The 14905-nt window shown below is 50.9% G+C and overlaps 2 protein-coding genes across 2 annotated transcripts; one reads left to right on the top strand and one right to left on the bottom strand.

Annotated features, from left to right (window-relative positions):
* Nucleotides 1-192: 192 nt before the first annotated feature.
* LOC101160425 (E3 ubiquitin-protein ligase MARCH5) lies at nucleotides 193-4504 on the bottom strand. Its single transcript, XM_004074443.4, has 9 exons — nucleotides 4421-4504; nucleotides 3910-3974; nucleotides 3759-3800; nucleotides 3372-3451; nucleotides 2828-3030; nucleotides 1806-1936; nucleotides 1551-1722; nucleotides 1317-1477; nucleotides 193-1066 (listed from the first exon to the last, which is right to left on the bottom strand). Exons 4-9 carry the CDS (start codon nucleotides 3398-3400, stop codon nucleotides 902-904), a joined length of 861 nt encoding a protein of 286 aa, XP_004074491.1. The 5' UTR covers nucleotides 3401-3451; nucleotides 3759-3800; nucleotides 3910-3974; nucleotides 4421-4504; the 3' UTR covers nucleotides 193-901.
* Nucleotides 4505-8811: 4307 nt separating this feature from the next.
* Nucleotides 8812-14617, top strand: LOC101175334 (beta-centractin). The gene is made up of 11 exons (XM_023960428.1): nucleotides 8812-9020; nucleotides 10690-10754; nucleotides 11025-11100; nucleotides 11765-11890; nucleotides 11967-12091; nucleotides 12406-12622; nucleotides 12691-12783; nucleotides 12861-13035; nucleotides 13237-13298; nucleotides 13389-13429; nucleotides 13551-14617. The coding sequence occupies exons 1-11, from the start codon at nucleotides 8973-8975 to the stop codon at nucleotides 13651-13653; spliced, it is 1131 nt and encodes a 376-aa protein (XP_023816196.1). The 5' UTR covers nucleotides 8812-8972; the 3' UTR covers nucleotides 13654-14617.
* Nucleotides 14618-14905: the final 288 nt, after the last annotated feature.

Here is a 14905-nt window from a genome sequence, read left to right as displayed (position 1 = left end):
AGCTTTCAAAATTACGTTATAAAATATAAGTTGTTTATAATATATTAATAAAATGAATGAAAACAAATACTCGTTTCAAAACCTTTAAAATGTAAATGTTTATCTATAAGCATATTTATGCAAAAAATACCCTATTTAAAAATTAAATACATTTTTAATTTATGAATATAAAATGATTATAGAAAGATGACATGAGGAATTATATCTGTCTTTATTTTGTCAGCAACATCCCCTTAATTCAGCTTCCATCCAGGAGCTTCTCATTTCATAAAATTATCCTAATGTCAAATAAATTACACACTTCAATCCGCAAAACTCGTTCAATGAAAGAAAAAAATCGTCTGAGTGACGCCTCCTGATGGAGGAAGAAGAACTGAACTGTGACGTTCAGGAGGAAGCAGAGCAGCAACATAACGGCGTTTCTTAGTTCCTTAAAAAGTTAATTTACTCATTTAAGCCCTTTTCTAAGAATAGAAAACCTTTGCAAACTGATCAAAATACACACATCTGCTCGTGTTTCTACACAAGATTTCCTGAATAATCCCCCAAAATTCAGTGAAAAGACAGTAAGTCGTTTTCTTTGAATAAAAATAATCACATTTTTATGTAAAGAGTTTTTTTTTTTTTTTTCCGTTGTTTTAGAAGGTTTTCCTCCGTAGAAACCTCTATGGGACGGGGGCCCTTCGCTGATTGGCTCAGAGCGGCGCCGCAGCCTCCATCTTTGTCTGCGCTGCTTCTTCCCGCCTCTCAGGTTCATAGAAGACGCAGCATCAAGCTCAGACAGAAAACTCCCAGAAGGCACCTCTGATGGGGGGGGCAGCAAGGACGGTGCCTTAGGGGATCCAGGGGAGAAGAAGGCCTCTAAAATAAACTCCCCCCAGGTCCCCGGACTCGTTTGGCGTCACTCGTTCCCGCCGTCCTCTGTGTGGGCCCCGCCCTGAGCGGCCGGCTCGCCCGCCCGTCCGTCTGGATAGTTGAGGATTTGTCTGCTGGTCTGACCCACGTACTGCTGCTGTTTGTAATACACCTTCAACCCCCCCTTGATGAGCACGAAGGCGATGCCCCCCTGTAAAAAAAATAAAAACAAAGGACGGAAACTTTAGCAAGAAGCTGGAAAAAAAAAAAGAAAACACGAAGTCCTCACTGAGCGCGCTCAGCAGACTGCAAGTCCTCACTGAGCGCGCTCAGCAGACTCAAAGTCCTCACTGAGCGCGCTCAGCAGACTGCAAGTCCTCACTGAGCGCGCTCAGCAGACTTGCAGTCTCGGGTTTTCGTGAGCTGAACTTTGTCCCGATCGGGTCCACAGGAGTTCTCACCAGAATGGTTCTCTGCAGGTTGGAGGAAACGCGCCGGAACAGCAGCCGCCCCACCAGGCTGGCGACAGACGGGAAGATGAGCGCCCCGCACAGAATTCTGGACACAGACATGTGATCTTCTGGACCGGGTCTGTCGGCCCGAGGCGGGAGAACTCCGCAGCCTGAGGAGACCCTGGACAGTCAGACTCTACGGGCCTCAGCTTCTTCAGAACCAGGATCCAAACGGTTTCCTACCTGGATGGAGGTCCGATCTGCGGCAGAACCTCCGCCACAGCCTCACCACGCCGTCCTCCCAGCGGATCATCTTTCCCAGAACCAGCAGCACGGGGATCGTGGGCAGCCCCATGAGCAGAACCAGCGGTTCGGCTCGCTCCATCACATACAGACCCTTCTTATGTCCCACCACCTGTAGAGGGGGGGAGGGGGGCAGCAGGGGGGGTAAGGGACGAGTGACACCACAGCACAAGGCTCTCCTCCACCTCCACCGACCTGCATGACCGTCACAGCGCCGTATGTCACCGCGGACCAGTACGCCGTCCCGATGAGCACGCCCACGGCGGCGAAGGGGCTGATCCGGGACAGAGCTCTGTCCACCTGCTGCAGGAAGAAGACCAGCGGACCTGAGGGGCAGAGAAGAGGAAACACCTGAGCAGGAGCACCTGACCCCCCCCACATGAACCCCTCTTTAACTTTGACTGAAACCAAACCAGCAGCTTCACTAGAGAGGGACAGAACCGGGTTTACAAACCAGATCGGACTCTAATCTGGATTTTCTGCTGCAGATCAAATTCTGAACATCTCTAGACTGGGGGGTTAAAAGGTTAAAGGTCATCGTCTCCCTCTCAATGAAGATCAGGATTCTTCTGAACAGCTGATATTAAAGTGCTGCTGATGGCATCAGGAGAAAGTAAAGTAATCTATTACAGTAACAGAGTCTTTCTGCTGAAGGGAACAATCAAAGACTTTCAGTCTTTTCAGCCAAAATAAACAAAATTAATATAATAAAATTTTGAAATAAAACAATAAAATACAAACAAAACAATAAATGAAATTAAAATAAATGAAATTAAATAATTTAAAAAAATTAAGAAAATAAATAAAATAACAATACTCTCAGTCTTTTCAGTAAAAAAAAATTAGATAATTAAATACAAAATAAATACATTAAAATACAATTAAATTAGACTAAAGAATAAAAAGGATAGTTCAATGGAAAAATAATAAGTCTTATTCTTTAGTCTTCATTGTTTTGTTTTTTATTCCAGCCTGAAATAAATAAATGATTTACCAAAAAAGACCTTCGGCCTTTTTAGTTAAATAAATGAATGAAAAATAAATAACTATGATATAATAAAACACAACATATTATAAACTAAATAAATAAATACCCCAAACTTTCAGTAAGACTTTGCTCAGAAAATGTGCCGTCATGGCTGCATAAGATGCTTTCAGGCTCACGGGACTCGGACTCGGACTCGGGTCAAACCGCACTAGGAGCGGCTCTTCCTCACCCATCTTGGGGAAGATGATGTGGTACTGCGTGCCGCACTGCGGACAGCTGACGCCTCCTGCGGCGTTGCTCCTCTGCTTCTCGTCCAGCCAGCGCTGCAGACAGGTCTGGTGGATCCACTTGGTGCATCCTTTACACCTGCAGGGGCTCACCCACTCGGCGGTGACGTCGTCCCGCTCCGTGGCAAAACACACCCAGCAGCTTCTGCACAGAGAGAGGAAGGCTGCCATGTAAAAAACACAGCCGTCCCAGCCACACCATGACCAGCGTCCGGACAAAGGAGGTCCTCCCGCCCAAGGACACTTCAGCACACAAGAACAGGAGCCTGATCTGAGCGGACAACCGCTCTGCCTTTGGACCACGGTCTCCACCTGATCTGCAAGAGAACCTGGTTTCTTTTCACACCAGCAGAACCAGGAGGACCGTCAGAGGAAACCAGCTCTGGATCAGGCCAGGACTGAAACCTCGATCAAACTGGACCAGACCTGGATCCGACCAGGTCCAAATCTGGATCGGACGGGAGACACCAAAGGCTGTTTTCTTACTTCTCTGTGTTCTCAACAGGGGGCGCCATGCTGATCAGTCTGCTGTCAGAGACCCGGAACCATCCGACCCCAGGCGTGACCTGGAAACAGACTCAGATGAAGGTTTCTGATGCAGCCACGATGTTTATTTCTACGTTTGGAGCTAAATGCTCAAACCACAGTGAGAGAAGATGGGAATCCATCCTCAACATAATTCGGTTTGTAGAAAAACTATTATTTTTACAAATATTTTCAGTCAAACTCCTTTAAAGATCTATTTAATTCTTTTCTGATTCAGAGCCACATTAAACAAATACAAATCCTCTAGCTGTTTAAAAACACTAAGACAGAATCAGAGCAGGGAAACTCGGGTTTATGCTTTTAGTTTTGGTTTTGAAGCTGTGTCACCTGAAAACCGCTCCTAACAGAACATCCTGAGGGACGTCCCAACTGTAACCAGAAGAGAAAAGAGTCATGAAGGACAGCAGAACTCGCTGACGGAGCAGACGTTCCCCTGAACACGAGTCACAGAAAATCCCTGTTTTAAAGACAGAAGTACCTCCGTTTCCTGTGAATTTCTCTGCTCGTGTCTAAACTTGACTCTGGCTGTTTTGCCTGGAGGGTCTGAGAGGAGAAAAAAAAAGAAGTTGGGAAAGGAATCAAGACATTCTTATTTTAAAATAATGTGTTCCCAAAGAATCCTCCTCTGAGGGAAACACTAAGATCTGCTTCTGAACATCCAGACCACTAAACACAGAAACAACAACTAAATGTGAAACTTCTCCTGTTGGACATTAAAAAACAAACATTCTACACATATTCGTGTCTTTTACTGAGTTTTTATCTAGTTTGGTTAAACCTTATTAAAGTAATGGACAGCGAAACTCCCTCAGACTCCTGTCTGCCCTCAAATCTACAGCAGACATCCATGTAAACAAGCTTAGCTTAGCATCGCTAACACACACATTTAAACTCACGCGACACTTTAAAAACTAACAGTCACACTAAAACACACGCATTTAAATGTCATTTAAAATACAACAAATGGAATCAACAGATTAACTACTTACCGGCCGGTAAAACGTCCCAAAAGGTTTGTAAAACCCTTCACTCGATGATTGTTGTGTCTTCTGATCATACGGAAGTTTGGCGGAAGTACCACCTTCTTTGGTGGGTGAGTGGCTTTCCAATTGGTCGAAGGTAGTGACGTGTCATGTAGCATTCACTGTAACTGGGAAATGTGAACATTAAAATTACAGACGCACAAAAATCTGTGTAAAGTAAATGTTTTTGGGTTATTTCTATGGGAAATGTGCAAACATATATTAACTACGGAAGAGGATTAGGGCCATGGAGAAAGAAATAAAGGCAAAATTCTAACTTTAATCTCAGATTTATGAGATTATAATTCTTATAATTCTAAGAAAAAATTCAGAATTCTGATTTTAATCTTAAAATTTTGAGATAATCCTATCTGTCTGTCTGTCCATCCATAGCTGTTATTGTTTTGTCCATCCATCCATCTTCCTACGCTTATCCGAGACCGGGTCGCGGGGGCAGCAGACTGAGCAGAGATGCCCAGACTTCCCTCACCCCAGCCACTTCCTCCAGCTCCTCTGGGGGGACCCCGAGGCGTTCCCAGGCCAGCCGAGAGACGTAGTCTCTCCAGCGTGTCCTGGGTCTTCCCAGGGGCCTCCGCCCAGTGGGACGTGCCAGGGAGGCGTCCAGGGGGCATCCAAACTAGATGCCCGAGCCACCTCAGCTGGCTCCTTTCGATGTGGAGGAGAAGCGGTTCTACTCTGAGCTCCCCGCGGGTGACCGAGCTTCTCACCCTATCTCTAAGGGATTGCCCAGCCACCCTACGGAGGAAGCTCATTTCAGCCGCTTGTATTCGGGACCTCGTTCTTTCGGTCATGACCCATAGCTCATGACCATAGGTGAGTATTGGAACCAAGATCGACCGGTAAATTGAGAGCTTTGCTTTTCGGCTCAGCTCTCTCTTCACCACGACGGACTGATAGAGCGACCGCATAACTACGGACGCCGCTCCGATCCGCCTGTCAATCTCACGCTCCGATCTTCCCTCACTCGTGAACAAAACCCCAAGGTATTTAAACTCCTCCACCTGAGGCAAGGACACTCCACCCACCGAGAGATGGCAAACTACCTTACTCCGGTCAAGGACCATGGCCTCAGATTTAGCGGTGCTGACCCTCATCCCAGCCGCTTCACACTCGGCCGCAAAGCGCCCCAATGCACGCTGGAGGCTCCGGTTTGATGGAGCCAACAGGACAACATCATCTGCAAAAAGCAGAGAGGAAATCCTGTCGTCCCCAAACCAGATCCCTTCCGGCCCCTGGCTGCGCCTAGAAATTCTGTCCATAAAAACTATGAACAGAACCGGTGATAAAGGGCAGCCCTGCCGGAGTCCAACGTGGACCGGGAACAGGTCTGACTTACTGCCGGCTATGCGAACCAAGCTCCTACTCCGGTCATACAGAGACCGGACAGCCCTCAGTAAGGCTCCCCGGACCCCATACTGCCAGAGCACCCCCCACAGGATGCCACGGGGGACGCGGTCGAACGCCTTCTCAAAATCCACAAAACACATGTGGACTGGATGAGCGAACTCCCACAATCCCTCCAGCACCTTAGATAGGGTGTAGAGCTGGTCCACTGTTCCACGACCAGGACGGAAACCACACTGTTGTTCCTGAATCCGAGGTTCGACTATCGGATAGACTCTCCTCTCTAGTACCCTGGCATAGACTTTCCCAGGGAGGCTGAGGATCGTAATTCCCCTATGGTTGGAACACACCCTCCGGTCCCCCTTCTTAAAGAGGGGAACCACCACCCCTGTCTGCCAGTCCAGTGGTACGGTTCCCGACCGCCACGCGATGCTGCAGAGACGTGTCAGCCAAGACACTCCCACAGCATCCAGAGACTTGAGGTGCTCAGGGCGGACTTCATCCACCCCCGGGACCTTGCCACCGAGGAGCTCGTTGACTACCTCAGTGACTTCAGCCCGGGTAATAGACAGCCCCACCCCAAAGTCCTCACTCTCCGCTTCTTCAAAAGAAGGCGTGTCAGTGGGATTGAGGAGATCCTCGAAGTACTCCTTCCACCGCCCGACAATGTCCCCAGTCGAAGTCAACAGCTCCCCACCCGCATTGAAAACGGTGCCTGTGGAGAACTGCTTTCCCTTCCTGAGTCGCCGGATGGTTTGCCAGAATTTCTTCGAGGCCAACCAATTGTCCTTCTCCATGGCCTCACCGAACTCCTCCCAGGACCAAGTTTTCGCCTCCGCAACAGTCCGGGCCGCAGCTCGCTTAGACTGCCGGTATCTGTCAGCTGCCTCTGGAGTCCTGCAGGCCAGCCAGGCCTGGTAGGACTCCTTCTTCAGCTTGACGGCATCCCTTACTTCCGGTGTCCACCACCGGGTTCGGGGGTTACCGCCGCGACAGGCACCAGAGACCTTGCGACCACAGCTCCGAGCAGCAGCAGAGACAATGGAGGTGGAAAACATGGTCCACTCGGACTCAATGTCCCCAACCTCCCTCGGTACCTGTTTGAAGTTCTCCCGGATGTGGGAGTTAAAGACTTCCCTGACGGAGGGCTCAGCCAGACGTTCCTAGAAGACCCTCACAGTACGTTTGGGTCTTCCAAGTCTTTCCGGCCTCCTTCCCCGCCAGTGAATCCAACTCACCACCAGGTAGTGATAGGTGGACAGCTCCGCCCCTCTCTTCACCCGAGTGTCCAAAACACAGGGCCGAAGGTTGCCTGAAACAACTACAAAGTCGATCATTGACCTCCTGCCTAGGGTGTCCTGATGCCAGGTGTATTGATGGACACCCTTGTGCTCGAACATGGTGTTTGTTATGGACAAACTATGATGAGCACAGAAGTCCAATAACAAAACACCACTCGGGTTCAGATCAGGGGGGGCGTTCCTACCAATCACACCCCTCCAGGTGCCACTGTCATTGCCCACGTGGGCATTGAAGTCCCCCAGGAAGACAATGGAGTCCCCCGTTGGGGCACTTTCCAGTACCCCTTCGAGAGACACCAAGAAGGCCTGGTACTCCGAACTGCTGTTCGGCCCGTAAGCCGAAACCACAGTTAGAAACCTGTCCCCCACCCGGAGGCGGAGGGACATGACCCTCTCGTCCACCGGGGTGAACTCCAACACTTGGCGGCTGAGCTGGGGGCTCACGAGTAAGCCCACGCCAGCCCGCCGCCTCTCACTTTGGGCAACTCCAGAGTGGTAGCGAGCCAACCCCTCTCTAAGGACTGAGTTTCAGAGCCCAGGCTATGTGTGGAGGTGAGCCCGACTATATCTAGACGGTATCTCTCAACCTCTTGCACCAGTTCAGGCTCCTTCCCTCCCAGAGAGGTGACATTCCATGTCCCAAAAGCCAGATTCCATGATCGGGGTTTGGGCCGCCGAGGCACCCGCCCTCGACTGCCACCCAAACCACATTGCACCGGCCCCTTTTGAGGTCTCCAACGGGTGGTGGGCCCATGGGAGAGTGGTCCCACGTCGCTCCTTCGGGCTGTGCCCGACCGGGGCCCATGGGAAGAGCCCCGGCCACCAGGCGCTCGCCCGCGAGCCTCGACCCTGGGCCTGGCTCCAGAGCGGGGCCCCGGTGACGCCAATCCGGGCGACGTAATCGGGTCGTTGTTCTTTCTTATCATAAAGGGGTTATGAACCGCTCTTTGTCTGGCTCGTCACCCAGGACCTGTCTGCCATGGGAGACCCTACCAGGGGCTTAAGCCCCAGACAGCTTAGCTCCTGGGATCACCCGAGCTCTCAAACTCCCCCACCACGTTAAGGTGGCGGTTCATGCCACCTTACTTATTGTTTTGTGATTTTTGAAATAAAAACAATCTATTTATATATTTGTTTGTTTATTTCTTTATTTATTGAAAATTTGCAGAATACAATACAAAAATACATTTATAAAAATACTAGATATGAATGAAACATAGTTCTGAATGAGAAACAACCTTGTTTTGACTTTTTGAAAATCTTAACTATTAAGAACAAAATTATAATTAATATAATTTTTTTTAAACAAACTGGTGATCAATAATAACCAAATAAAGCAATCACAGAAGGAAATAAGTAACTAAATATAATCATGTCACTAATCCTAAAGATTTACAGATGTTAGTCGTTTTTTTAACCTTTGAATTTTTTGACGCAGAAATTACTTTTAAATATTGCTGCAGTTCAATTTTCAGTAGGAAGAATTCAGGTTTTTAATTAGCAAAAAACATATAATCGATGTATTAAAATGAAAAACAAAACCGGATCATCGCTACAACGGTTTCCTTGCCAGCGTCCGTATGACCATCAAACGACCCGATTGGCCACAATTTCTGTCAGTCCATAAATCCTGCGCTGTGATTGGTCCGTTCCATTCGACAGTCAAGCGGATGTGTGGTTGTTTTGGTTGGGGGGCGGGGCCACGCTGAGCGGCAGCGGCAGTAAGGAGCGGCGGCGTCGAGTCGGCGGACTGCACGGTGACACGGCGTTTCCCTCTTACATGATTAAAACACTAAAGCTCGAGCGACACGCGCGCGGATCTCTACAGACACAGCAGAAACGCCCAGTCCGTCATGGAGTCCTATGACATCTTGGCCAACCAGCCGGTTGTGATCGATAATGTGAGTATGATGATGTCATTCATCCACACCCAAACGCAGGCCGCTGCATGCTAGCCGCTAGCCCCTGGTAACCATTGTGTCCGCGCGCGCGCTGTAACGCGCCCACGCGCCATAGGTGTCTATGTCAGCCGAACACAGCGCACCTGAACGCTCGAACCCCCGCCCCCACGCAGAGTCTGCGGGATAACTGAAGGAGCCACGCACTCAGGCTGGACGGCAGCTCCCAGCTAGCTACCAGTGCTAACGGCTAGCCGAGGCAACTGTCTGGATGCTGTCCGTCTGCGGTGATTGGTGCAGGTGAAGCACGGCCGCGGGAGGCTCATGATGAGGATGGGGCGGAAAATGACAGCTTTGCTGCACCGAGCGCAGAAACAAACCAGACAGACGCAGACTACTCAGTCATGTGACCGAACCTGACGATGCTGCAGCGGTTATTAATCTGGATTGGGGGGGCCTCTGCACCCTAACTTTATCACTAACCCAGAGTGGATCCAAACATCAGTCCCCCCTGGACCGTCTGGGGGGTTCTGTGTTTGACTGCAGAGAACGCTACAATTCCAGAAAAATCTCTAAAAACGTCCACAAAGGTGGTCCAACTGTTGACCAGAACCACTGATGAGGAGAGCAAAGTTATCAGAACATGGGGGGGTGAGGAACCACGGTTCAGAACTTTAATCCTCCCCATCAGAACCAAGAGAACAGAGGCAGTGTCTGCTCGTGTCTTCAGGCAGGATCTCATGACCGTGTGCGTGTTTTTGTGTACTTGTGTGTGTTTTTCCAGTCAAATCAGAGATGTGAACATGTCCGTTAAACGCTGCAGGGACGGTTGTTCCTGACGTTACGGTTCTGTGGTTCTGTCCTTCTAAAGACGTTCCACAGGCGTCTGCCGCTCACGGTTCCATTATTCTCTACATGCATGACAAATGTTGTTTACAGGCATGTGTCGAAATCATTTTTACAGATGCAACATACTTTTGAGAGGGATATAACCACACACACACGTACACAAGTGTGTGTCTGCGTGTGTGTCTGCGTCAGTGTGTGTGTCTGCGTGTGTGTCTGCGTGTGTGTCTGTGCGTGTGTCTGTGCGTGTGTCTGCGTGTGTGTGTGCATGTCTGCGTGTGTCTGTGTGTGTGTGTGTTTGCGTGTGTGTGTGTCTGCGTGTGTCTGTGCGTGTGTGTCTGTGCGTGTGTGTCTGTGCGTGTGTGTCTGTGCGTGTGTGTCTGTGTGTGTCTGCGTGTGTGTGTGTGTGTGTGTGTGTGTGTGTCTGCGTGTGTGTGTCTGCGTGTGTGTGTCTGCGTGTGTCTGTGTGTGTCTGCGTGTGTGTGTCTGCGTGTGTGTGTCTGCGTGTGTCTGTGTGTCTGTGTGGGTGTGTCTGCGTGTGTGTGTCTGCGTGTGTCTGCGTGTGTCTGCGTGTGTGTGTCTGTGTGTGTCTGCGTGTGTGTGTATGTGTGTGTCTGCGTGTGTGTGTCTGCGTGTGTCTGCGTGTGTGTGTCTGCGTGTGTGTGTCTGCGTGTGTGTGTCTGTGTGTCTGTGTGGGTGTGTCTGCGTGTGTGTGTCTGCGTGTGTCTGTGTGTCTGCGTGTGTCTGCGTGTCTGTGTGTCAGTGTGTGTGTGTGTGTGTGTCTCTCACACAGTTCTCTGATCTTTGGTGTTTCTTTTCTCTTCAGGGTTCAGGAGTCATCAAGGCTGGTTTTGCTGGTGACCAGATCCCCAAATACTGTTTCCCTAACTAGTAAGTCCCGCCCCTTTCTGTGTTTTAAGTGTGGAACCATTGACTGTACACGGGAACTGGACTGAGCCCCCCCCCCCCCCCCCCCCCCCCCCCCCCGCCCACGTTCCAAACAGGAAGTACCTGTATAAACCTGTAGACTTCAATAGAGAAATGAACAGCTGTTACTCAGTCATTACTTTGGGCACGCTCACACCCACGTGCACGCACTGATGGGGCGGAAGACTTCCTCAGAAATGTGGTGTTGTTCCTAAATCTGTGGTTTGTCTGCAGTGTGGGACGTCCCAAGCATGTGCGCGTGATGGCGGGGGCCCTGGAGGGAGACCTCTTCATCGGCCCCAAGGCAGAGGTACCAGAAGTTTTTCAAAATAAGAGTTGCTGAATGTGAGGAGGTTTTGTTTTCTGCTGCTTGTTGCCTTCGTGGAGTAAAATGTTTTCTCAAAGAGCTTCCATGTTTGGTTGAGCAGACAGTTAAAGAAATGGTTTTATTCAAAAAGAGCTTTATTTAAAGGTTTTAACTTATAACAAAAGAACAAAAATGCAGAGATTTTCTTTGTTTTTGTGCGATTTCTGGCGTTAACCTCCAAGAAAACGCTGTAGATCAGCAGAAGAACGAAGAGCGGCTGCAGGAAAACTGGACAGACGCTTTTTTCAACATTGTTATCCACCTAACTATAGAAACCGTTATTAATCCATATTTAGTGTAAAACCGTTTAGTCCTAGTCTAATCAAAGCCGTGGTCTGCTCCTCTCTGCAGTTGTTCTCTTCTTGTGTTGTAATGTTGTGTGTTTTCCGTGGTGACGGCGGTACAGAGGTTTCTGAGAGACTGAATGAATGATGTCGTCTCCCTGCTGCTGGTTCTGACCCGTGGACTCCTTTCAGAACCACTGTTTCCACAGACGTCTCTGTCTCCTGCTTCTGCCCACACTCCTTCCACTAAGTTCTGATGTTTCTGTAAGCGTTTTCCGAGCCGCGGCCGTTGAAGGTGAAGCCGTGTCTGTTCTGCGCCTCAGGAGCACCGCGGCCTGCTGTCGGTCCGCTACCCCATGGAGCACGGCATCGTGAAGGACTGGAACGACATGGAGAGGATCTGGCAGTACGTCTACTCCAAGGAGCAGCTGCAGACGTTCTCCGAGGAGGTGAGCGCGGCTTCGGGACGCGCAGGCGGGACGCGGCGGGCGTGCTCAGTAACGGCCTGCGTCTTCTCCTGTGCAGCATCCTGTGCTGCTGACAGAGGCGCCGCTCAACCCCAGCAAGAACAGAGAGAAGGCCGCAGAGATCTTCTTCGAGACCTTCAACGTTCCTGCACTCTTCATCTCCATGCAGGCTGTGCTCAGCTTGTAAGAACCCCCCCCCCCCCTCCCCCCGTGTGCTGCCCTCTGCAGACAGCAGGGGGCAGCACAGCAGCACAAACGGAACTGAGATGTCAGGAAAACTTTGTTTTAAGCTGCAGAAGTCTGAACTAAGAACTTCAAATGGTAGAAACAAGAACCATAAATGAGACAGTTTTGATCTTAAAGCAGAAATGTGTTTTTCCTGGTTTTACGATGTTTTCTTCTCGTCTGGTTGAGATTTTGAAAGTTTCCGTCTCAGAAAAACACTCGTTCCATCCAATCGCTTCACGCCCCTCATGTGGATGCTCCGCCCCCTGCAGGTACGCCACAGGACGCACCACCGGCGTGGTGCTGGACTCTGGCGACGGCGTCACCCACGTGGTTCCCATCTACGAGGGCTTCGCCATCCCCCACTCCATCATGCGCGTGGACATCGCCGGCAGAGACGTGTCACGCTACCTCCGCCTGCTGCTGCGCAAAGAGGGTTACAACTTCAACACGTCCGCCGAGTTCGAGGTCGTCCGCACCGTCAAGGAGGTGAGGGGGGCGGGGCCGAGCAGCGACGAGGCTTCTGCTGCCGGAGATCTGACCTGAGCTTTCCGCAGAGGGCCTGCTACCTCTCCCTGAACCCCCAGAAGGATGAAACCTTGGAAACGGAGAAGGCCCAGTACGTCCTTCCTGACGGGAGCACCTTAAACGTCAGTGCAGACCCCTCCCCTCACCCAAGGACCTCCTGCCGGCAGAAACCCTGAAACCTGCTCCTGTTGCTCCTCAGATCGGACCCGCCAGGTTCCGAGCGCCCGAGCTGCTGTTCAGACCCGACCTGATCGGAGAGGAGAGCTCGGGGATCCACGAGGTTCTGGCCTACGCCATCCAGAAGTCCGACATGGACCTGCGGCGCACGCTCTTCTCCACCATCGTGCTGTGCGGGGGCTCCACGCTCATCAAAGGCAAGGGCTCACCCGCTGGCGCTTTATTGTGAAAGTCTGCAGGGAGGAAGCAGTTTTATCTGGACCGAGAACTCATCAGGAGGGGCCTTGGATCCGGCTGATCCTCAACAGGAGGGGGCCTGGATCCGGCTGATCCTCAGCAGGAGGGGGCCTGGATCCAGCTGGTCCTCAGAGACCTGACCCCCCCATGTCTGTCTGCAGGTTTCGGGGAGCGGTTACTAACTGAAGTAAAGAAACTGGCTCCTAAAGACGTGAAGATCAAGGTCGGTTCTCCTGCAGACGGGTTCTTGAGGCGGACTCCATCCGTCATGACCTCAGACTTCTGACTGTGACCTCTGCTTGCCCCCCCCCAGATCTCTGCCCCCCAGGAGCGTCTGTACTCCACGTGGATCGGGTAAGATGCCGCTGTGATTTTGTGATCTTAAAAGCCTTTTTTTCTGATGGAAACTGGTGGTGGGGGGGTCCATGGGGGGTTGCAGACTAAGGATGACGCTTTGTGTCCCCCCCCCTCACAGCGGCTCCATCCTTGCATCTCTGGATACCTTCAAGAAGATGTGGATATCCAAGCGGGAATATGAAGAAGACAGAGCGCGTGCCATCCACAGGAAGACCTTCTAAGCGGGGGAGGGGGGGTCCGGCGCTGTGCAGACGTCCCCCCCCCTCTCAAAACTGCCCCCAGACGCCCCCCCTCACGGTGCTGAAGAGCATTGCCTTCAGCCGCATGTTGGTGTGCTGCTTTCCATGGTAACAAACCCCCCCCCCCCTGACAGCAGCCCCCCCAACAAACACACACACCATCACATGCAGAGAGCGGTCGGGGGGGTTCTGGGGGCCGTGGACTCCCGAAGCGCGGGTCACCGTCAGAGCGTTTCCATTCCAGACCCGAGCTTCAGATCGGTTCCCCCGCCATGTTTGTCCGTAGCTCCTCCCATTTGCGGTTAGCGCTCGGAGCCGACGCCGAAGGTCGACCTCACTGTATTATCCATCATCATCCTCCTCCATGACGGCCCTCCGCCGCGCTGCCTTTCTTCTGTTCTCCGCTGATCCATCCTCTCTTTCTGTCTTCATGTTTCTGAAGGATTTTCCTCTGAAACTAAAACAAAGATACATATTTGCTGAAATAACCTCTGACATCATTTCCTGTCCCGCAGAACAAATATTTGTCAAAGAACAATCATCTACATGTTCCAGGGTTTGGCTCCGCCCCCATAGGGCTGCTGCGTTCAGGTGCAGTCGGGTGTAAATGAGGGTCACAGAAACTGCTGGTGTTCTGTCAGCAGCTGTCAGTTTGAGAAGGCACAGCCCCCCCCCCCCCATCCACCGAACAGTCGGACCCCCAGTCTTTTGATTTCCCTGCAGCAGTGAAGGGGTCGTCCACCCGCCTTACTCCGGCGCCGGGGCGTCCACGCTGTGTGCTTCTGGGTGTTTTTTAGAGAAGCCGACGGAGGAGCAGAAAGTGGGAGGAGTCAGCCTCGTGTACAGTCGGAAAACCACGTGACTAAAAATGTACAAAACTCTTTCTTCAAGTGTTTGCTTTTACTTTTCGTAAATTCAGTATAATAAATAAGTTAATGGCTGCTGCTTTCATGTCCCTTTGTGTTTTTTTACCTGAGGTTTTTTTTTTGGGGGGGGGGGGGGGGGGTAAAAGTCATGGTAAAATCTGACATGAAAGCTTCAGTAGAAAGGCTGTCCCAGACCATGACAGTCACACTGCCATGCTTCACAGTTTTAGTTTTTTTCATTTGGCCCCTCCCCTGAAGGAGGGGGGGGGGCGCACGAGCACATGACAGACAGGACTGACGTGTCACGTCTGTGGATGACGTCCACAAACTAAAGGTTTTCTGATCAGAACAGATCCAGGACGGCTTTG

Source organism: Oryzias latipes, chromosome 12 (genome assembly GCF_002234675.1).
Source record: "Oryzias latipes chromosome 12, ASM223467v1".
Lineage (NCBI taxonomy): Eukaryota > Metazoa > Chordata > Actinopteri > Beloniformes > Adrianichthyidae > Oryzias > Oryzias latipes.
Note: the sequence above shows the minus strand (reverse complement) of the source record. Positions and strands in the feature narration are given on the sequence as shown.

Bases quoted from the DNA above. Each gene is read 5' to 3' on its own strand.
- LOC101175334 (XM_023960428.1), top strand. From the start codon at position 8,973: ATGGAGTCCTATGACATCTTGGCCAACCAGCCGGTTGTGATCGATAAT. The intron at 13,299-13,388 runs GTCGGTTCTCCT...GCCCCCCCCCAG, and splicing joins CTAAAGACGTGAAGATCAAG to ATCTCTGCCCCCCAGGAGCG. The intron at 13,430-13,550 runs GTAAGATGCCGC...CCCCCCTCACAG, and splicing joins CTGTACTCCACGTGGATCGG to CGGCTCCATCCTTGCATCTC.
- LOC101160425 (XM_004074443.4), bottom strand. From the start codon at position 3,400: ATGGCGCCCCCTGTTGAGAACACAGAGAA. The intron at 3,031-3,371 runs GTAAGAAAACAG...CTCTCTGTGCAG, and splicing joins CCTGTTGAGAACACAGAGAA to AAGCTGCTGGGTGTGTTTTG. The intron at 1,478-1,550 runs GTAGGAAACCGT...GGGTCTCCTCAG, and splicing joins CAGATCGGACCTCCATCCAG to GCTGCGGAGTTCTCCCGCCT.